Source organism: Vulpes vulpes, chromosome 14 (genome assembly GCF_048418805.1).
Source record: "Vulpes vulpes isolate BD-2025 chromosome 14, VulVul3, whole genome shotgun sequence".
In the NCBI taxonomy this organism is placed as follows: Eukaryota; Metazoa; Chordata; class Mammalia; order Carnivora; family Canidae; genus Vulpes; species Vulpes vulpes.
Window position 1 is genome coordinate 24,095,189 of NC_132793.1, and position 24,463 is coordinate 24,119,651.

At 37.7% G+C, this 24,463-nt stretch overlaps 1 protein-coding gene across 21 annotated transcripts in view; it reads right to left on the reverse strand.

Annotated features, from left to right (window-relative positions):
• ITCH (itchy E3 ubiquitin protein ligase) overlaps window positions 1–24,463 on the reverse strand; it is a 155,233-nt gene that overhangs the window by 47,694 nt on the left and 83,076 nt on the right. For all 21 annotated transcript variants that reach the window (XM_026009865.2, XM_026009863.2, XM_072736071.1 and 18 more), the window contains 5 exons: window positions 23,170–23,215; window positions 9,603–9,760; window positions 8,203–8,392; window positions 6,323–6,418; window positions 4,660–4,834 (listed from right to left, as the gene is read on the reverse strand). In XM_026009865.2, the coding sequence (XP_025865650.1) occupies window positions 4,660–4,834; window positions 6,323–6,418; window positions 8,203–8,392; window positions 9,603–9,760; window positions 23,170–23,215 (665 nt within the window). The remainder of the gene's footprint in view (window positions 1–4,659; window positions 4,835–6,322; window positions 6,419–8,202; window positions 8,393–9,602; window positions 9,761–23,169; window positions 23,216–24,463) is intronic.

The following is a 24,463-nucleotide window of genomic DNA, read 5'->3' on the forward strand; positions in this document are numbered from 1 at the left end:
AATAAAATGGGAAAGTGAACCTTATATACTCAGCACCAGAATTTAACAATTATCAAAACTTTGCCAAATTTCTTTTCTTTTCTACCTCTTCTTTGCTGAATCGAGAATCATTTCACCCCTATATACTTTACCATGTCTTTCTAAAATGTGGGGAAATCTTCTTATATAACTACAAGATTATTAATCACATCTAGCAAAGAATCTGTTAATGTTATCATCTAATACCTGATCACTAATTAAATGCCTCTGATTATTTGTTCAAGTCAAAATTCAAACAGTCCTCACATTACATTTGGTTGAGTCTCTTCTCAATCTATAGCACTTCCCCCTTTTGTCTCTGGGGTTTTTCTTCCATGTCATTCACTTACTACCGAAACTGGGTAACTGATTCAAAGTTTTAAAGCATATGACAGGGATCCCTGGGTGGCGCAGCGGTTTGGCGCCTGCCTTTGGCCCAGGGCGCGATCCTGGAGACCCAGGATCGAATCCCATGTCGGGCTCCTGGTGCATGGAGCCTGCTTCTCCCTCTGCCTGTGTCTCTGCCTCTCTCTCTGTGTGACTATCATAAATAAATAAAAAATAAAAAAATAAAATCTTTTAAAAAATAAATAAATACATAAAGCATATGACAGATATTCTCTCGCTCTCTTTTTTTTTCTTTTTAAGATTTTTATTTATTTGACTGAGACTGAGAGTGAGAAATCACAGAAGGAAAAGGAGAAGCAGACTTACTACTGAGCAGGGAGTCTGATGTGGAGTTCAATCCCAGGATTAGGGGATCATGACCTGAACTGAAGGCAGATGCTTAACTGACTGAGCCACCCAGGTAACCCTATGACAGATACTCTATTTCTGACTAAACAGCTTCTGGAAGATAGATCTTTCAACAATTGGCCTTGCTCCTCCTGACAGACACAATTATGAAAAGCAGTGAGAGCAGAGAGGCCAGGAGAGGAAATAGTATAAAAGGTTTGAATACTGGTGATGAAACAGATCTGAAAAGTTTGGCATATGACAAACTATTGTGATAATTTTCTAAGACCCAAGAATATCCCACTGGCTCTCCCCTAGTTAAATAAGTTGGGGATATGCACATTGAAACTATAGAACATTACACAGTGTTCCAACAACAACCATTTACATTCTGAGCTTAAAAATGCTGGGTGTAGGGGAACTTGGCTGGCTCAGTTCGTAGAGCATGTGACTCCAGATCTTGAGATCATGAGTTTAAGCCCAATGTTGGGTGTGAAGCCTGCTTAAGAAAAAAAAAAAAAAAAAAAAGCTAAGTGTATGAGAGTCTACTGACCTGTAACCAGAACAAAGGCCACTTTATGAAACAGATCTTCCCAGCAATATGCCACCACCCCACCACTTTTTATGCAGTAAAAATCATTCAATTCAGTTAATATTGCTGGCTATGTTAAAGATAACTAAAATAGGGCAGCCCAGATGGCTCAGCGGTTTGGTGCCGCCTTCAGCCTAGGGCCTAATCCTGGAGACCTGGGATCGAGTCCCACATCAGGCTCCCTGAATGGAGCCTGCTTCTCCCTCTGCCTGTGTCTCTGCCTCTCTCGCTCTCTCTGTGTCTCTCATGAATAAACAAATAAAATCTTAAAAAAAAGGGGGGGGGGTAACTAAAATAGGCTATTTAAGCTATGATTTTTTTTTTTTTAAGATTTTATTTATTCATGAGAGACAAAGAGAGAGGAAGAGACACAGACAGAGGGAGAAGCAGGCTCCATGCAGGGAGCCCGACACAGGACCCAATCCCGGGTCTCCAGGATCACGCCCCGGGCCGAAGGCAGGCACCAAACCACTGAGCCACCCAGGTGTCCCTAAGTTATGATTTAAAATTGTTTTATAACAAGAGCAAAGTAAAAGAATTTGTTTTTAAAAAGGTCAGGGATCCCTGGGTGGTGCAGCGGTTTGGCGCCTGCCTTTGGCCCAGGGCGCGATCCTGGAGACCCGGGATCAAACCCCACGTTGGGCTCCCCGTGCATGGAGACTGCTTCTCCCTCTGCCTGTGTCTCTGTGCCTCTCTCTCCCTCTGTGACTATCATAAATAAATAAAAATTAAAATAAATAAATAAATAAAAAGGTCAGATTATTTTGGATAAGGAAAAAACAAACAAACAAACATGGACAACACAGACAATGAGGTAAAAGCCACAATTTGAGAAAAGTTCCAAAGACTTTGGTATCGGGATCTCTGGGTGGCTCAGTGATTTAGTGCCTGCCTTCAGCCCAGGGCATGATCCTGGGGTCCTAGGATCGAGTCCCGCATCGGGTTCCTTGTGTGGAGCCTGCTTCTCCCTCTGCCTGTGTCTCTGCCTCTCTCTGTGTGTGTGTCTCTCATGAATAAATAAATAAATAAAATCTTAAAACAAACAAAGACTCTGAGTATCAAATTGGTAAAGTTTACAGTGAAGTAATATATATTGCTGGTGTCCTGGAAATATGCTAAATAGGTCTTTAAAAAGAATGTTTTAAAAGATGATGTATTATAAAAGTAAGACAAAGAGCACATTTATAATATGGATATAAAGGAAAGAAAAAAGAAAACTAACATTTCTATCCATCTAATATGTGCCAAACATATTAGGAACTATATTTTACAGAATCCTCAAGAGTTCCTCTGAGGAAATTTCATATATATTTTTTACAGATAAAGTTACTGAGTCTTGATAAGGTTAAGTAACTTATTCAAAGTCATATAGAGAAAGTAACTGCATCCCCAGGATTCAAACCCAGATGTGGGGATCCCTGGGTGGCGCAGCGGTTTAGCACCTGCGTTTGGCCCAGGGCACGATCCTGGAGACCCGGGATCGAATCCCACGTCCGGCGCCCGGTGCATGGAGCCTGCTTCTTCCTCTGCCTGTGTCTCTGCCTCTCTCTCTCTGTGACTATCATAAATAAACAAAAATAAATCTTAAAAAAAAAAAAAAAAAACCCAGATGTGTCTGATTCCAAAGCCCATGTTCTTTCCAGTGGAGACCCATATGGAAAATAATTTTAAAGAAGACAGGCAAGCTAGCCATTCAAACCTAGAAGAAATTTAAAAACAAACAAACAAACAAACAAAACCTAGAAGAAATTTGGCCAGGTATACCAAAGGTGATTATAATTTAGAAAGAAAGAAGATGTAAAACAGCATAGGAAAAAAAGTGAATATGGTAAGGAAGACAAGACATAAATTAATTTCTCTTCTAAAATCACTGGGACGAGGATGCCTGGGTGGCTCAGCGGCTGAGCATCTGCCTTGGTTCAGGGCATGATCCTGGATCTGGGTATTGAGTACTACATCAGGGTCCCTGAGAGGAGCCTGCTTCTCTCTCTGCCTATGTCTCTGCCCCTCTCTGTGTCTCTCATGAATAAATAAATAAAATCTTTAAAAATAAATAAATAAAACCACTGGAAAGAAATATAATGACAGCTACCTATAGAAGGTGGCAGGAAAAATTGTGATATGAAAGAATCTTAGTCATAACTAGATATTGAAGGGAAGGCTGCTGATAAATTTGTTTGTATCAGTGAATGAAAACTATCATGGTGATGAGATAACAGGAATATGGAGAAAAGGGGGTAAGAGTATGTTCAGACAGGACAGGAATTTACTCCAATGTATTCTAACAGGGATGATACCAATGGTGTTGGAGGAGAGGAAGAGATGTTAATGGACAGGATCAGCTTTTCTTGAACTCTTGGAGAGTGGTTTTCTTCTGTGTAAGTTCTTTGTATTATTCAAACAAATCCCTCTTGTTTGGCCCATAGAATCACATCTCTCCAAGGATTATTTTCCTTTCCTCAGAGAAAAGACCTGTAATATTTTAGGATTTAGGCTATAAAATTCCTAGCAAAAAGACTGTGTTAAGAAAACATTAATATATTTTTGTGACTAGCTATTATTGCAATATTACTCTAAAGGAAAATATGTAAAAACTTAAACTATTTCCAGAAAGGAAATGTTGGCATACCAAAGATAATATAGTTTTGAAGCCAGAACAGTATATTTAGCATAAACATATAAGGAATCAAATTTCTTTAGTCTCCTAGAGCACCAAATAATTCATTAGATAATCTTTCTTTCTTTCTTTTTTTAAGATTTTATTTATTGATTTATTCATGAGAGATAGATAGAGAGAAGGCAAAGGTGTAGTCAGAGGGAGAAGCAGGCTGCTCACAGGGAGCCAGATGCAGGGCTCAATCCCTGGACCCTGGGATCACGCCCTGAGCCAAAGGCAGAGGCTCAACCACTGAGCCACCCAGGCGTCCCTGTCATTAGTTCTATATAACCACTTCACAGGTGCTCTCAGAGCCAAACCTTCAAATATTCTAAGCTAGGCAGTATAAAATTTAGAACTGTTTTCTTTTCAAATCCCTTGGGTTTGTGTTTACTATCCTTTTGTCCACGAATTTTAGGTTGTCCTAACTTCTTTTTTATTTTTGACCTTAACAAAGCAAAGGAGGTTGAACTTTAGAAGTTTTCAAAGAGGTAAGAATAGATCACATGCATAGAATACTCAAGACAAAGTCTAAACATAGTATCTATCAACAGCAACAACTGGGTGCCCTCTTGTCCTTTTAGTACTTAACATTTCATATGCAAAAAAAGGTTAAAAACAAATACTTACTAAATTTATAGTGTAACAGGCTGCTTACCCCATAAATAAATCTCTGGTTAAACTGCTGCATTGCTCCTTGAAGCTGACTACGTTGGAGCTGCCACTGTTCATAATTCCGGACAGATTCCAGTGTCGGCCTCTGCCACGTTGTTGTTCTTGTGAAATGGTCAACATAGTAAATACGTCCCATGTTGTCAACCCGCCGTTCCCAGCTAAATCAGTACAAAAACAACATAATTCAACAATTACATGTGATACAGATATGGGCTTAATAGGACTTTATGTTGGCCCTGGTTGACTTAAGATTTTACCTTAAACTACTTTTGATTTACTTGAATTCTTTTATGTATTTTTAAATGGTCTCTAAGCGAACATAAAAGGAATATTTCTAAAAATTTCTTAAAGGTTCTGACAAGTTCAGTCAGGTTTTAAAAATGTAATGTATAGTCAGTGAATAAGTATCAAAAAGTAATTAAGGAAAAAGTTCTCATTTTCTTTCCAACGTTCTTTTGACTACTGCAATCCTAATAGGAAGGGATATAATTGTATATACAGCTTTTCACAAACATGAAAAAAACACTTTTCCCACAAAATTACAACTACTTATCATTTCAAATGAGTGCATAACATTTTTTTTTTAAAGATTCATGTATTTGAGAGAGAGTGTACATGCACACGTGCACAGGGAGGGGGTGGTGGGAAAGAGACTCTCAAGCAGACTCCCCACTAAGCACAACTATGAGATGATGACCTGAGCTAAAATCAAGAGTTGGCCACTTAATTGAGCAACCCAAGTGCCCCTCGATGGGTGCACAATATTAAGTGAACATTAATACAATAACTTGTTGGCTTCTATTTTGTTGTTTATGGTTGTTTCCAATATTCTTGCATTATAAATAGTAAAATAATAAATAGCTTTAATACATCAATTTTTTTTCTTCCTTTGAATTACTTCTTTAGGATAAATTTCCTGGAGAGGATTACTAAGGGCATGTGCCTTACTATAGTTATATATACTTTCTGTAAGAGTTGTAACTGATTTATACTACCACTAGCAAAGTTATGTGGTAAAGTTTCTCTACAATCTCACCAACACTGGATACTATCTGCTAATTTAATAAGTAAAACAGTAACCTTTTAGGTGTGTATTTGAGATTACCAGAAAGATTAATTATTTCCCCATGTTTGCTACTGACTTCCCTTGAATAAAAATATTTTCTTCCATTTTCTATAACGTATATGTTAAATGCTTAACATCACATATTTAATTTATATATCTTTTAATTCTCCAACTATTCTGCAATGACTTCACTATTATACATTAAAGTTTTTAATATAATAGGGATTTTACCTTCATATACATGATGGGGCTTTAATAATTTTTATTCAATAATTACTCTTGAAGAAACTAATTGTAAAACCCTGTGGTTTGAGCCAGGTAAAAAATACAGAAAGGGAAACATGGAAAAAATAAGACCTATGGAATCTTTAGGGGAGAAACGAATAAAAATAAGTCATTCATTATGCTTAATCAATTCTCTCCTTCTTTCTAGTTTGCATCTACTACAACACAAAGTGAAAACTTTGTGGAAAGTTCAGAAGAGACTGAAAGGAAGAGGAAAAGTAGGAACATAGGGAAGATTTTGTACAGATATAATCTATAGTTCTGAATATTTTTTTCTTCTTATTCAGATACTTACCCAGGAGGTAGAGGTTCCGGTCTATCCCACGTTGTTCTTTTCTCAATATGATCTACATAGTAAACTCGCCCATGCTGGTCCACTCTCTGTTCCCAACTTAAATACAAAATTTAAAAGACTGGTATGGCACTTATCTTTGCTATTTTCTCTAAAATGACCATATTACAGAACTGAGGCAAATAAGCATGTCAATATATAAAAAAAAAGATACCAAAAGAATTTAAGAATAAAGTCAAGAAATGTTATCCTGAGTGAATAAGATTTCTCCTGCAGCAGTATCTCCTCAAGAGATGCCCTGTATTCCTAAAGAGGTCTGAGGCAGATGCATGTAGGAGACTATGTCTACCTCAATCTGATCATGGCATAACTTGGTGGGGGAAAAAAAAGCTGTAATTGCTACGAAATCTGAAGAAAGATTGAGCTAACTGAAAGGCAAAGCACTATTTGTGTTCCAGAATTGAAATCAAGTATTAAGATTTGATCAGGTATGTCTCTGCACAGTCTAACAGACAAAATCAACTGGGTATTCTAGTCTCCTTTGTAGGCTCCCAAAGTGAAGAAGACAGGCATAAACCATCACAGCTTAGAACTACCATCACTTCAGAGAGCACAGGTTTCTGTTTGCTAATCCCTTACATTAGTAATTTTCTAATTCAGCTTCCTATGTAGGTTTTGCAAAAGGAAAATGGCTCAACTACCCAGACAAATAATATCTGTTTAGCAATTAAAATTTTCACCATAGGGACGTCTGGGTGACTCAGCAGTTGGGCATCTGCCTTTGGCTCAGGTCATGATCCTGGGATCCGGGATCGAGTCCCACACTGGGGTCCCTGCAGGGAGCCTGCTTCTCCCTCTGCCTGTGTCTCTGACTCTCTCTCTGTGCGTCTCTCATGAATAAATAAAATCTTTTTAAAAAATTCTTTTCAGGGATCCCTGGGTGGCGCAGCGGTTTAGCGCCTGTCTTTGGCCCAGGGCGCGATCCTGGAGACCCGGGATCGAATCCCACATCGGGCTCCCAGTGCATGGAGCCTGCTTCTCCCTCTGCCTGTGTCTCTGTCTCTCTCTCTCTCTCTCTCTGTGTGACTATCATAAATAAATAAAAATTAAAAAAAAAAATTCTTTTCATCCTAAGGGTTTATTAACTTATCAGCCAATTAAGTTTAATTAGATTCCAAATTCTGGATTAACTGAATACCACAATGTATATATGTATGTAAACTATTACAGTATTACTAACTTTTAAAATAATTAGTAGAGATTAAAACGGGAGGAGTACTAATTTTCTTAGTTCCTTAAGTTATTGCTACTTTGCTATAATGACTCTATGACAGAAAAATTTTATTTTAAAAAGTGTTTTTCCCCCCTTCAAAGAGTAAACAATCTGAATTAGGTGACTTTTATTACTTGGCACTGGTTAACTTTCTATGGTTCAGAGTCCTTCCATTTAAAAACAAAATAAAACAAAAAATAGCCACCTTTGCCCTGAAAATGAGGAGGGCATTGATTTTAATGTGGTGAGGTTTTTTTGCTTAGTCTGACTCTAGACACAACACCCTCAAGATCAGTTACCATTGTTTGAAGATGGTAGTTTGTTTTTTGGGTTTTTTTTTTTTTTAAGATTTTATTTATTTATTCATGAGACACACAGAGAGAAGCAGAGACATAGAGGGAGAAGCAGGCTCCTCCCAGGGAGCCCAATGTGGGACTCAATCCCCAGATCCAGGATCACACCCTGAACCAAAGGCAGATGTTCAACCACTGAGCCACCCAGGTGTCCCTAAAGATGGGTTTTCTAAAGAATGGAATTACTATTTTCCTTACTAGTTAAATATATGCAGAAGCCTAAAGCAAACAAATATTAATTAAAAACAGTTACTTACCCAGGTGGTAGGGGAGCCTGAGGTACAGGATTTAATGGCCTAGGGCCTGAGCCTCCAGATATAGTAAGAGGAATTATTAATCCAGATGTTGCTCCTTCAGATGTATTTGAATTTATATTTGTTGGTGGCAGAGAGCCTGTACTGGATCCATCACTTTCAGAAGTGGCAGATGGTGAACCATTGACAGATGCTATAAAAGATTTGTGGAAAACAACCATCTTTTATTCTCAGAAATCTAAATTCAAGATAGAATTTAGCTTTAAAAAATAAAAAAGTAGATGACAAATAGAAAGTTTAAGATGTGGACATTCAGATGAAAATTAAACTTTTAAAATAACTTTTTAGGTTTCATCTACTCCATGTCTCTTTTTAATCCTAAAGCACATATGAATTGATTTCCCGATGCCACAAGAAATAAAAACTTTTAAGAATAGGAAAGCACTGGTATCCTTTGGTATTATAAGTTCATTTCGTAATTTTCCAGAACCTTAAAATTGTCTTTTCTACAAAACCCTGCAGATCAAAGACCAAGTTCTGATGTTAAAATACAAAAGACCTGACTGTTAAGCAATAGCATTCATACAAATAGTTATAAAGTATATATTACATATTCAAGAACATTTGACACAATTCCTGGGGAGGTCACTAATATTTTGACAAAATAGTATATGATCTTAAAGACTAGGAATATATTAATACATTTTCTACCAAGAAGGGGGAGAGGGGGAGTTGTATAATTAAAAACAAATTCTTTTAATAAAATTACTTGTAGGATGACGAATTTGCTTTTCTAATAATATTTGGTTTAATTCTTTTATACTGCCTGTCTACATACTGCCAGAGGGAAATAATAAAAGATGAAAGATTCTATCCTGACTCATCAGGAAAAATGGATATTCACTTACAGATGTTCACATTTTTACTACATGAAATATGTTCACTTGTATAATTTTTGCTTCAAAATGTGACTATCATTTAGCATTGTTGGGTTACTCGCCATTTACTAAATGTCTTTTAAAGGATATAACGAGAATAAGCAACCAGATCCTTTACAATATGAAATGCTATGTCCACATTGTTACAAACCCTGCTGAAAAGATGTGATCTTATCTATACTGCCTATACTTTTATAATGCACATATGGATCTCATTTTTCCCTCTTTTTCAGTAAAACACTTACCTCAATAACTTCACCCCTGGAGGTACTTAGGGAAAAGGCACACATTAGTCTACTTATAGAAAGATCATTCCTGGCTAAAATCTTAAATGTAAAAATATGACTAGAAAACCTACCTAAAAGGATCTCTTAACACTTACCAGAGGATCAATTCCCAAATAGAACATTATTTACAATCATAGTACTGACAGCCACATCCCTATTACATGGCTGGAATACACACCTGGTCTACGTGGGGTAGGTGGAGGTGGTCGTGAAGGTCTTGGAGGCCTAGAAGGTTTAAAACCACCATTTGAGAGTGATGGAGAATTATTTCCATTGACCTTCCTATTTTCACCAGTCCCAGTATCCTCAGGCTCATCTGATCCATTTGTGTTTGTTCTGGATACGGAGGAGGGAAAGGGAAGGGAAAACAAATGCTCTTTGAATTTAACAAAAACAAGACCAGAACTTAAAATTGCTGGCCAGTCTCATCAAATACATAGTCTTTAGGTAAAGTCTTATGTATAACCTCAGAGCCCACCTAGATAGAGTGAGGGGTTGCGCAAAGGCACAGAAACACTTGTGATCCTTCAAAACTATTAGCTATGGGGGGATTTGGACTTCAAGTAAGTTCTTTGGAGGCCCTGTACAAGTAGGAACAGAGTCAAATTCTCAAAATCCCAATGTCTTTGAAAGGGCACTATTTTATTATGAGCACAGATAACACAGATAACATCACTATCATTTTCTTGGTTTCTACTCAATATTATTTAATTTTGGGATAGAGCTGACTGTTCTATGGCAGAAGAAAGCACACTTACATCCCAGAGACAAGATGCTTTCTCTCCATCCCAGCAATGGTATTTAGAATGTTGAAAATTAGTGATCTAGAGCAGAGGTGCCCACAGACCTTTTTTTAAAAGCCGTTATTTCTTCAAAACAATGACATTAATTGAGGAAAGGAAAGAGAGGGGAAAATACTAACAGTAAACATCAGATTGAAATCATTACTACTGTCAGCTAAATATAGTTGATTCATTTTTCCAGGGGATCTTATCATGAATCAGAAAGTAGAGAGTGAGTTTAACCAGTTTTAGGATGCCTCAGCTAAGACTCTGCTACCTACTACCTGGTAAGCAGCAAACTCTATACAGTATTAATTCATATTACTGGACCTTCAGAATAAGCCTAAACAAAATAAAATCTAATTGATTCAAGAAATTAAAATTGAGAGGTAGCACCACATATTAAATCATTTTCAAACTACGTTCCTTAAGCTTCTTTAGGGCTTTTCTACTCAAAGTATAGTCTTTGGAACAGAAGCAAGGACAACACATAGAAGCTTTTTAGATATGCACAATCTTGGGGCACCTAGTTATCTCAGTTGCCTGGTTTTAGCAAGGTCATGATCTTGGGGTTGTGGAACTGAGCCCTGCATCAGGCTCCAAGCTTAGTGCAGAGTCTGCCTGCCTGTGCTCCCTCTCCTTCTGCCCCTCCCTTCACTTACACGCGTGCACTCTCTCTCGCTAATAAAATCTTTAAAAAAAAAAAAAAAGCGCACAATCTTGCACTACACTCCCCGGATCTAATGTATTAGAATTAGCATTTTTTTTTTTTTTTTAGAATTAGCATTTTAATAAGATCCACAATCCACAGGTGATCTACGGGAATAATCAGATATGACAAGGCTGCTTTGGAGGTACCTCAAATGCTTACTTTGAATAGAAGGAACAGCTCAGTAAGTGACAGCCAGCACTTGGTTAGTGTTGACTGTCCACTGCCTACAGGAAGGCCAAACTACTCCAAAATATGAACTGAATGTAAAAAGAGTCAGCTTTGACACTGTTCCCCCTCTCCTAGGTCCTGAGGTCCAAACCCATTTTGAGTAGTATACCCTTTTAAGACTCTGTATTGCCTCTCCATACTATTTCAAGGGATTCCATATAGCTCTTTATGTTCCTAAGAACTAACGTTTTTAAAAAGATAAGACATCAAATGATAAGAATGGACAATAGTAGGAAATTGAGGTTTCTAACTCTGACTCTGTTATTAACATGTTATATGACCAAAGAAAAGATACTTAATCTCTTGTTTTTTAAGAGAGGGAAAGTAGGGGTGAGGCAGAGAGGGAGGGAGAGAGAATCTTAAGCAGGCTCCATGCCCAGCAAGAAGCCCAACACTGGGCTCTATCTCATAACCTTGAGATCACAACCTGAGGCGAAGTCAAGAGTCAGACATTTAACCAACTGAGCCACCCAGGCCCCCCTGTTATTTAATCTCTTTGAAGTTCTAGGAATATATGAGAAAGAAAAAACATTCAGGGCATGAGGTAAATCTGCTATGACAAAGGTACAGCAGAAACTGGATTCCAAAAATGCTATGTTCTCTCACTGAGGATTAAAATCTTGGGAGATTTTAACATCCATGCTGTGTACCCTTCTAACTACTTGGCCTCAGTTTCTCAAAATAGTTATCTGACAATCTGGTTAGTTTGATGATTCCTTAAATTTCCTTAATACTTAGGATTGCTCCTGCTTCTTAGATCTTTAAAATTTCAAATTTCTCTACTTATATACAGCCTTCTATTCCCTCTACCTGCCTCCTACTCCATTTTTGATTCATTCTCATCAGGACCTTTAAGCATCCCCATCTTCACAGTCCATTAGCTCCCTTCAAGTCCCACTTGGGTTCCATCATAGACTACTACTTCTTCTAGCACCTTTAATTCCTCACTATTACCCAACATCCCCCCGTCCCAAGCAATCTTTCTACCACAACTAATCCTCCATTTACTTTTTCTACTACTATTCTCTGGGCCCAACAAGTAATGATAGATAATGTTCCAGTGGAAAAAGTAAGTATAATTTAGCAGAGCATATAAACTAGGTAAAGTAACAAATTAAAGGGGGGGGTCTCTCTCCTTATAAATTTTCCACTGTACCCAATAAGGAAAAGTCTGGAGGTTTTCATTTCTAATATCTAACAAGATAAAGTCTTTTCTTTCCCTCTGTTAATGTATGTGCTGCCAAAATGAGCACTTTTTTTCCTGTTAAAAAGAAAAACATCATAGCTCAAATCTCCTGGAAGCTAAACAATTTATTAGAAATAAAAGAGGAGGGGATCCCTGGGTGGCTCAGTGGTTTAGCGGCTGCCTTCAGCCCAAGGCGTGATCCTGGAGACCTAGAATCAAGTCCCACATTGGGTTCCAGTCCCACATCAGGTTCCCTGCATGGAGCCTGCTTCTCCTTCTGCCTGTGTCTCTGCCTCTGTGTGTGTGTGTGTGTGTGTGTGTGTGTCTCATGAATGAATGAATAAAATCTTAAAGAAAGAAAGAAAGAAAGAAAGAAAGAAAGAAAGAAAGAAAGAAAGAAAGAAAGGAGGGCTATGACAACCTAATACCACAGGTTCACTGGGATTGGTGTACTGATGTTATTACAATTAATAGTAACAAAAAGATTGATAGTAGTCTGGTAAGGCAAAAAACTGTTACTAGGTGCGGTACAATTAAACAGACCTACACAAAAGACAAAAAGAAAATTGTGTTTGAGTTTCTTCTTATTTTGGCAGACATCAGTTTCCTAAAGCTTGGTCATTTCAGAGACTGAGGCAACAAAAGCTATAGCTGGCTTTATTTAACAACTTCAACTGGACTACCATAGCTTGAAAATCAATCATTTTCTACGTATCTAATCTACTTTTGACCACTTTCCCAACCTGTAGATGATGCTGATGTTGCCTCTTCCCTAACATGATGATTATCAACTATCATTCATGTCTCATCTATGTCTGGCCACAAAGATGGCAGAAGCCCCTGAAGCAGCCCAAGAAGATGGACAAGGAAGATAAGGCACTCAAGCAGAAAAAGAAAGAGGAGCTAAACTCAAAGAGCTAAAAGCAAAGGCCACAGAGAACGGCCCCCAGGCCACAGGTGGAATTAAGAAAACTGGCAAAAAGTAAGCTGTTTCTTGTGCCTGAGACAATGGTGTTGTTTAATTCTATTCCTGTTTAAAACATCTGTATTCCCTGTCTGTTGTAGCATCTGTTGTCAAAGTGTTGTCTTAGATCCTGCTGTACATTTAAGAATGAATTTTTGTTAATAATAATAAATAAATCAAAAAAGAAAATTCTGTGAGACTAATCATCTTCATTTCTTTGTTCCCTTCTTGGGGGAACAAAGAAATCTCTCCACTTCTTCAAAACTAATTTGTCTGTTTATCCTTAATTTCAGCTTATATCCTCTAGAACTTTCCATCATCGTTTAACATCTTTCTTATATCTTCCATCATCTTCCTTCTCCAAGATCTTTCCTCTAACTTCACAAATATAATAAAACCCCTCAACCTAAAACACTTCCTCAATCCTAAGTGCTCTTCAGAGCTGTTCTTTTTTCCTTAAAAAAAAAAAAAAAAAAGTGTTTCTTTAATCTTTATACCTAATGTGGGGCTCAAACTCATGAGACAAGTGTCACATACTATACCAACTGAGTCAGCCAGGTGTCACCCCCAAAGCTGTTCTGTCATTCTCTTTTCCTTCATTACAATTTTTGTATTTATGAAATAATGTATTGCATTTATGCAATATGTATTTAGTAATTTTAATTTTTCAAAGACTTCTACGTTTTTCAAAAGATTTTATTTACTTGAGAGAGAAAAAGAGAGGACACACAAGCAGGGGCAGAGGGAGAGGGAGAAGGAGAAGCAGACTCCTCAAGCAGGGAGCTCGATGAAGGGCTTGATCCCAGGATCCCAGGATCATGACCTGTGCTGAAGGCAGATGCTTAACTGACTGAGCCACTCAGGCATCCCAGAACTTTCATTTTTTCAAAGTGAAAAATTACCTCTAATCATAAAAATCACTTTCCATCCTACATATTTAGAGATCGTTGCCATTAAGATATGGACTTTCATTTCTTGCCAGTCCTATTTCATTGGCTGTGTATGTGATCATAAAATGTTTCATATCTTAAGCAAATTTGAGTTGTTGTTTTTTTTTAAGATTTAACTATTTATTTATTTATTCAAGAGAGATACAGAGAGAGGCAGAGGGAGAAGCAGGCCCCATACAGGGAGCCCGATGTGGGACTCGATCCTGGCACTCTAGGATCATGCCCTGAGCCAAAGGCAGACGCTCAACCGCTGAGCCACCCAGACATCCCAAATTTGAGTTGGTTTTGTTATTCATTATACACTGGGTACTTTCTCCCATATTATTCAATAACATTTATAATATCTAATGACTACAGAATAATGTATGGACATGTCGTCATTTAAACACTTTTTTTTCTTTTCTTTTTGGGGGTGGTAGTGTGGGGATGTTCTATTTCCTATAGATAGACTATCAGAATAGAATACCTAGTTTAAAGTATGCAAATATTTTAAAGGTTTATTTATTTATTCATGAGACAGAGAGAGAGAGAGAGAGAGAGAGGCAGAGAGACACAGGCAGAGGGAGAAGCAGGCTCCATACATGGAGCCCAATGTGGGACTCGATCCCAGGACTCCAGGACCACGCCCTGGGCCGAAGGCAGGTGCTAAACTGCTGAGCCACCCGGGCTGCCCATATGCAAATATTTTAAAGACTGAAATACAGACTGCTAAATTTTTTTTATAATATTTTCAAGGGCAGCCTGTGTGGTTCAGCGGTTTAGTGCCGCTGTCAGCCCAGAGCCTGATCCTGGAGACCCAGGATCGATTCCCATACCGGGCTTCCTGCATGGAGCCTGCCTATCCCTCTGTCTGTGTCTGTGCCTCTTTCTCTCTGTGTCTCTCATGAAAAACTAAATAAAATCTTTAAAAAAAAATTTTTTTTAAAGGTAATAACTGATCTGTTCTCCTATCAGCTAGTTAGGAAAAAGGCATTTCACCATCAAGTATTGAAATATTTTTAAGACTTTGCTAATTTGATAAATTAAAATGTTAACGTTCAGGGTACCTGGGTGGCTCAATGGCTGGCTGACTGCCTTTGGCTCAGGTAGTGATCCTTAGGTCCTGTGATAGAGTCCCACAACAGGCTCCTCACAGGGAGCCTGCTTCTCCCTCTGCCTAGGTCTCTGCCTCTCTCTCTGTGTCTCTCATGAATAAATAAATCTTAAAAAATACAATAAAATAAAATGTTAATGCTCAACAATATTTCATTTTTACAAGCCATCTGAGATTCCTCTTCCACAAACTGTATGTCTTTTATAAATTTTTGTTATAAGAGAATAATTTTCCTTATTATCTGTATGATACTTTTATAATCTGAGGATACTAATTTATCATTTCTCAAACTTATTAAATGTCACTTGCCTTTAATTCTATATTTTAAAATATATAGAAGTTTTATACTTCTATAAACTTAACTTCTAATTAAATTTACTCAGAAATAAGTTCACTATTCATTTTCTTCTAGCCATCTCTTCTTCAGTTTGTCTTCTTCCTCCCACTCACTAAATATGGTTCTGTTCTTGTCTTCCTCTCCCTTTTCCATGAATTTTCCCCTAGAGTCTCCGATTCCATGATTTCAAAGATCATCTCTGAAATGATTCCCAAATCAGAATTGCTCATCTTTGTTTCATTCTCATCTTCTAGTACCAAATGATCAACTAAATGCAGGAGATATAGAATAAGTCGCCAATTCTAAAGCTACTGTTCCTTCCATGTTCTGGTTCTACAGGTGCTACTGGTATCTTCCCAGTGAACATGACTTTTCTTCTCTCTTGCCTCTTGATACTCAGTACCTAAGTCTCACTGATTTTACTCCAAATTCTCTACTCTTCCACCACCAGTGCCCAGTTCTAACCCTCCATATCTCTCACTGGATTACTGTTAACAACTTCCTGCTTAGAATGGAATCAATTTTTTTTCAAATTCCTGTTAATGCTGATACTGTAACCTCCTATGAATCAAATGTTCTTAATGGCATTCAGAATGTTTAAATCCTTTCCAAAAGGTTATCAACTTGTTGCCCAGATCCATCAGAGAAATACTATTTATAGCAGTTATAGCCTTAAGAAATGTATTTCTTGGGGGTGCCTGGCTTGTGCAGTGGGTTAAGCATCTATCTGACTCTTGGTTTCAGCTTAGATGGTGATCTCATAGTTATGGACAGAGACACGCCCGCCCCGCCCTTGAGCTCCAGGCTCAGCTGGAAATCTGCCTGAGATTCTCTGTTCCTCTCCCTTTGCCTCCCCTCTTGCATGCTCACTCTCTGAAATAAATCTTAAAAAGAAAAAAGAAAGAAATGAGGACATCTGGGTAGCTCAGTGGTTGAACATCTGCCTTTGGCTCACGTCATGATCCCAGGATCCTGGAATCAAGTCCCCCATCAGGCTCCTCTCAGGAAGCCTGCTTCTCCCTCTGCCTACATCTCTGCCTCTCTATTTCTCATGAATAAATTAAAACTTAAAAAAAAAAAAAGGAATGTATCTCTTAGATAATTAAACCTGAGGGTCAAAAAAATAAAAAATAAATAAAAAAAATAAATAAACCTGAGGGTCAAAATTACTCCTTGATCCAAGGACTGGCAGAATGGACGCTGTGTTAGCAGGCTTGAAAACATCAATCTTGTACATCTCCATTAGAGCTCTTGGGTGACCAGGTACATTGTCAATGAGCAGTAAGTAACATTTGCAAGGAATCTTTTTTCTGAGCAGGTCTCAACAATGGGCTTTAAATAGTCAATAAACTTTGTAAACAGATGTGCTATCATCCAGGTTTTGGTGTTCTCGTTATAGAGCACAGGCAAAGTAAATCTAGTATAATTCTTAAGGGCCCTAGGATTTTTGGAAAGAACAATGAGCACTGGTTTCAACTTAAAGTCACCAGCTGCATTAAGCCCTAGCAAAACAGCCTATCCTTTGAAGCCAGGCTTTAACTTCTTTCCAGCTATGAAAGTCTTAGGTGGCATCATCTTCCAATATAAGGTTGTTTCATCTATATTGAAAATCTGTTGTTTAGTGTAGCCACCTTCGTTAATTAGCCAGATTATCTGGATAACTTGCTGCTTCACTTTGTACTTTTATGTTAATGGAGACAGCTCCTTTCTTTAAACCTTTTGAACAAACCACTACTAGCTTTGAACTTTTCTGCAGCCTCCTCATCTCTCTCAGCCTTCATAGAATTGAAGAGAGTCAGGGTCTTGCTCTGGATTAAACTTTAGCTTAAAGAATGTTGTAGCTGGTTTGATCTATCTAGACTACTACAAGTTTCCATATCAACAATAAGGCTGTTTTGCTTTATCATCATTTGTGTGTTCACTGAAATAGCAATTTAATTTCCTTCAAGAATTTTTCCTTTGCATTCACAACTTGGCTATGTGGCACAAGAGGCCTAGCTTTTAAACTATTTTGGCTTTCAAAACACCTTCCTCACTAAGCTTAATCATTTCTAGCTTTTGATTTAAAGTGAGAGACATGCAATTTTTCCTTTCACTCGAGTACTTAAGAGGCCACTGTATGGTTATTAATTGGCCTAATTGTTATAATTCATGGAATAAGGAGACCCAAGGAGGAGAGAGACTGTCAGTGGAGCAGTCAAAACACACACAACATTTATCAATTAAGATCAAACCTTATATGGGCACAGTTTGTGGTACCCCAAAACAATTATAACAGTAACATCAAAGATCACTAATCACAGATCACCGTTAAAAATATAATAATGAAAAAGTCTGAAATAGTTCAAGAATTACCAAAATGTGACAGAGACACAAGTGAGTGAATGCTATTAAAAATAATGGTGCTGACAGATTTGCTCAATGCAGGGTTGCCATAAATTTTCAATTTGTGAATAACAAAATATTTGCAAAGCATAATAAAATGAGGTATTTCTGTATTTACAAACCAAAATCTCCACCTGGCCCCAATCTAATGTAACATGAAAAATAACTAACATTTACTGAGGGCTAAATACATCATTTATTTAAAAAAAAAAAAAAAAAAAGTCCCAGTTTAGGTTGCAGTAAAGCATGACAATCAGGCTGTGAAGTCAGGCAATCCCAGGTTCAACTGTGTTACCACAGTATTAACTCGGGCAAGTTCCCTTCCCTTTCTGAGCTTCAGTTTTCTCATCACCCATCAAAATGATACATACCTACCTACTTCATAAAAAAGTTCAAGACTCAGTGAAATGAGAGGAAACACACTGATTGATTACACTGCCTGACATATAAGAGGCAATAAATATTAACTGGTTCAGCTAATTCACCACTTGCCATTTTCCCCTTTCAATTACTCTATTTTTAGCTATTTATGCTGTGACCAAGGATTTCCAACAAAACACCCTATGTTGTTCCCCATCTCCATAATTGTTTTTCTTCCTTCCACCTAGAACTCCTTCCTCTCTCCAATTCCGCAAGGCATGGAAAGCCAAATTATAATGTTTTATGGTCTTAGGACAAATGCCATTTCTTCCATGAAGCTTTTATACATTTTATATACTGATATACATTTTTAAAAACTGTCATGCATTTTCTAATAATAAACACAAATTTTAAAAGTTCAACAAAAGAAACAAGATTCAAACTAGTTCTCAAGTAAAAGAGTAGGAGATTAGGTAGAATGACAATTCTTTAAGGCTAGATATTCAAGAAAATCTTCATTACATAACTGAAACAATTTCTCATAATAGCTCTTGTTGTACTCTAAAAAATAACTGTATGTCTAAACTATACTGGTTCTCAAAGTATATGGCCTGGTCTAACATCATCAGCACACCTAGAAACCTGTGAGAAGCCTCAATCTTGAGCCCAAACCTATACATAACAAACTGGGAACTGGAGATAAGACAGCAATCTGTGGTTGAACAAGCCTCTCAGGTGATTCTGATGCACTCAGAAGTCTGAAAAACACAGCCACACTAAAATAGCACTGGTGGTGTTTCAGTTCCTTTAATAAACAGGTGTGAAGGGGATCCCTGGATGGCTCAGCAGTTTAGTGCCTGCCTTCAGCCCAGGGCATGGTCCTAGAGTCCTGGGATTGAGTCCCACATCAGGCTCCCTGCATGGAGCCTGCTTCTCCCTCTGCCAGTGTCTTTGCCTTTCTCTCCCTCTCTCTCTCTCTCTCTCTCTCATGAATAAATAAATAAATAAATAAATAAAATCTTTAAAAAAAACAAATAGGTGTGAAAATAAAACCTGAAATGGATTTTGAAAACCAACACGGGGGAATAAAACAAAACCAACATGGAAACCTATATACTATACAGAATCATCATGGTGGTGGAACTTACCACCACCAATTATCTTTTAAAAGAAATTAGGAAAAAAAAAAAAAAAAAAAAAGAAATTAGGTACAAAGTATGTGCTTCTATGGCTTTGTTCCTCTGCTCCACAATCTTAAAACCTCTGCCTACCTCATCATACATATATAACTTCTATATAAGCTCAGATGTTTATGGACAGGATAAAGAACCCTGGAGAACCAAGATGCTACTACAATAAGGTCTTAACAGTCAAGAAGGTACCTCTAGTAACAAAATCTTGAATACTAGGCACCAATCATCTTGAACTTCATAAGAAAACACTGAGAAATATAAAACATCCAAACATGCTACAGGGGAAAGCAGACTAAGAAGATTATATTCACAGTACACAGTGCCTGAATTAGACGAAAATAAGATAACCTAAAGTTGTTTAGTCATCTTCCTAATTGGTAACCAGGCAATGGACTGGAGGGGAGGGACACAAAGCCCTTGTTCACTGGGTATATATTGCCATTTTTTTAGTCTTACAATTAGATGTCTGAAAATAAAAGCAAAGAGGGAAAGCCAGCCATGGCATGACTGTTGCGGAGTAACATTTAAAAGCATTTGACAGGTGGGCACCTGGGTGGCTCACTGGTTGAGTGTCTGCCTTTGGCTCAGGTCATGATCCTGGGGTCCTTAGATCGAGTTCTGCATCAGGCTCCCCGCAGGGGGAGCTTCTCCCTCTGCCTATGTCTTTGCCTCTCTGTGTCTCTCATGAATAAATAAATAAAATATTTTTTTTAAAAAAAGCATTGGACAGTTTACAAAATGCTTTTCAAACCCATCATCTCAGAGGTATGCTCTCTGGAATAAAAGCTAATTCAAAGAATTCATGCTTAACACAAAAGACAGGCTCAATATTAGTCTAGTAATCTCAGTAACCTAGAAGACACTACTCCTTAGATTATCTATGACAATGATTCACTTGGGAAGATGTAAAGAATTGGTTAAATAAATGGCATAAGGCTAGGACTCTAGGAATGCCTTTGGAAGAAATTTATACACGTCCAGAGTAGTTTCATAAAGTATTTTAAAAATGAGATTTATAGGGGCGTGTGGCTGGCTCAATTAATAGAGCATGGGACTCTTGATCTCAGGGTTTTAAGTTTGAGCCCCACACTGGATGTAGAGATTACTTAAAAAATATTAAAAACAAAAAAGATTTGCAAAAAAAAGAAAATGACTTAACTTCTCAAGGAACATACAAAATCCTATGATATTCTCACTTACTAATGGAAAAATATGGATTTATTATGCAAAAGATTTCCTAATTAATGAATGCAAACTGAAATTTTAAAACATTAATTTGCAGAGAATTTCAGGAATTCAAAAAACTTCTATTATGCATATAACTAAAAAGAGACATAAGAGGCTTATATTGTTTTCAGTCTACAGAGATAGATATAATTTTAAAAATTTTTTCTATTCCTTTTTAATCAAAAGCAGTTATTATTCAGGGTGCCTGGGTGGCTCAGTTGGTTAAGCGTCTGACTCTTGGATTTCAGCTCAGGTCATGATCTCAGGGTTGTGAGACTGAGCTCCACATTGTTGGGCTCTACACTAGCCTGCTTAAAATTCTCTTAGCCCCTCCCAACCCTCCTTCTTAAAAGGGGGGGGGGTAGTTATTAATCCCTGGGCAAGATGTTACTAGTCCTTAATATTTCACCTCTTGTGAGAGTAGTAGGAGAGACGAGTCTTTATCACAGGAGTGACTTTGAAGGTAGATACTCTATTAGATAAAAGACAACAGTTTCATATACTTTAATTTCCCCAAAGATCTTGCTGAGTTTTTTCACTTTTTATTATGGAATTTTCCATACACCACAGAAGTAGACAGACTAGTACAACAAACTCCCTATCAACTCAGCTTCAACAACCATCAACATTTTGTTCTACTTGCTCCTCTCCTCTCCTGCAGCACCTGACACTGTAATATCCCATTATTTCAGGATATTTTCCCTTATGTTCTATGATACTGCTTTTATATTCTTCTCTGACCATGACTTCCGTGGTTCATCATCTTCCTACTCACTGTTTGTAACACTCAGTTTGGGAAAAACAGAGAATCCAGTGGAATTCTGTAACTCTTTAAGATACTTTACTTGCTACCTTGAGACTAGAAACATCTCCTTTTCTAAGTTTATCTCCCATGATCAGTGTCTAGGATAACCACTAAACACTTAAACTTTTAAGTCAGAGAGTGCCTGGGTTGCTCAGCTGGTTAAGGTGCTGACTCTTGATTCTGGCTCAGGACATGATCTCAGGGTCCTAAAATGAAGCCCTGCATCAGACTCTGTGTTCAGTAGGGAGTCTGCTTGTCCCTCTCCTCCCCCCGTCCCATGCTTGTGCCCTCTCTCTCTCAAATAAATAAATAGAATCTTTTTTAAAAGGGCGCCTGGGTGGCTCAGTCAGTTAAGCATCTGCCTTCAGCTCAGATCATGATCCCAGGGTCCTGGTATCAAGTCTTGCATCAGGCTCCCTGCTGAGTGAAGAGTCGGCTTCTTCCTCTTCCTCTGCCCCTCCCCGCTGCTCATACACTCTAATAAATAAATAAAATCTTAGAAAAAAAAAAAAAGTGCTGAATCTAGGTTAAGAGCAAACAGCTACTACAAATCTCTGCTCCTTCTAACAAAGGCCCAGAAGACACCACAGCTCATAATGACCTTCCCATATACCCAAAGCTTATGTCCCAGCTTTCCTAGAAAAAAAATTTAACAGTCCAGTGATGGCCCTAGGATTCTGAACTCCCTGCTGTTGGAAAAGTGCCAATATAATCACTTTATACAACCTGAAACACTTAAACCACTGAAGAAAGTACTAGCAACGTAGGTATCCCTGGCCTAATCCATAGAATTGCAGTCAGGTGAGCTAAGAGTCCTGAAACATTCATAAAGATTTCCTTTCTTACCCTGAGCCCTGAATTTTTTTTTTTTTTAATTTTTTTTTTTTTAATTTTTATTTATTTATGATAGTCACACAGAGAGAGAGAGAGAGGCAGAGATACAGGCAGAGGGAGAAGCAGGCTCCATGCACCGGGAGCCTGACGTGGGATTCGATCCCGGGTCTCCAGGATCACGCCCTGGGCCAAAGGCAGGCGCCAAACCGCTGCGCCACCCAGGGATCCCTGAATTTTTTTTTCAATATATATATATATATATATATTTTTTTTTTTTAAGATTTTTTTAAAAATTTATTCATGATAGAGAGAGAGAGAGGCAGAGACACAGGCAGAGGGAGAAGCAGGCTCCATGCCAAGAGACCGACGCGGGACTCGATCCAGGGTCTCCAGGATCATGGTCTGGGTCAAAGGCAGGCGCTGAACCACTGAGCCACACAGGGATCCCCAATATATATATTTTTAACTAATCTCTACACCCAAGGTGGGGCTAAATCTCAACCCTGATATCATGAGTCCTATGCTCCACCCACTGAGCCAGCCAGGTGCCGCTGAGCCCTGAATTTTTGACATTCATTTATTCTTATAGCAGACTGAACTATTTAGTCAAACTACAGTTCTGACTACAATGAATATTCATTCTCCTTTGTCCCTTCTTATATTCTGTGGTAAAACAAGTGAACTCTTACCTTGTTTCATCCTTCGGTCTAGAGCCATCATCATTCTGTGGAACACCTTCAACATGAATAAAATTTACACAGAAAATGAGTTTCAAACTGGTTTTCACCTTCTTCTTAACAAGCAAAGCCTTTTAGCAAATCTTGCAGAATATACTATAACTTAAATTTCAACATATTTAAAAGGAAATGTGATAAATATTCATGTGATTGAAATTAGAAAAGTTTTATGAAAATGCTGTGCAAATGCTTATTATGTTTAAGAGATGTTAATTAGTCGAAGTACTATTTCTTAAATCCTACTTCTGCCTTGTGAAAAATATGCTTGCTTGATTCTAATTCAAATCTAATACTTCAGCCAACTTTTGTATTCCAAATACCTCAGGAAAAATACTGATCACCAACAGGATGATACATAAAACCGATTCTGTAAACAAAAAAAGCAGTAACATCTCTCTTATGCAAGGGCCTGTCAAACAACTTCAAGAATAGCAAAGGCACCAATTAATCTCAAAGTGGCAAATTAATGCCACAAATTTCACACTTTCTTCAAATTTTATTCATGGGAAATATTCTGAGGATTCAGTAAGGGCTTGTGCACTTTAAAAGCATTAGAGGAAAAAAAAATAAAAAATAAAAAAAATAAAAGCATTAGAGGGTAGGCACAGTGATCACAGCAAAAATAGCAGAGAAGGAAAAACTATAAAATGCAGAAAAACAAGAGCTCAAGTTTAACAGTCTACATCAATTTAAAGAATAGTCCCTAAATACAGTTACAGTTTTCAACAGTGAAATCATTGCTATTATTACTCCTAAGTATAATTAATGGATTAATTCATTTAAAAAATGCTAATCAGGGCAGCGCGGGTGTCACAGCGGTTTGGCACCTGCCTTCAGCCCAGGGCGCCATCCTGAAGACCCAGGATCAAGTCCCGCATCGGGCTCCCTGGACAGAGCCTGCTTCTCCCTCTGCCTGTGTTTCTACCTCTCTCTCTCTCATGAATAAATAAAATCTTTAAAAAAAAAAAAAATGCTAATCACCACTACAACTATACCACCTCAGCAAGGTTGGCACTGTATCATCTTATCTAAACATGTTACATTAAAAAAAAGTAGGGGGCATAAAAAGTATAAAGAAATCTAGTCAACAGCATTTTAATAGTGTTGTATGGTGATAAGATATCAAAACAAATTTTTGGAGACAACTAGATTTGATTTCTGGGGTTAGAGGTGAGAACAAAATTTTGTGTAAATAAGAGGGATCATATCAGGAAGATGAAAATGTTCTAATCCTAACTTACAGTAA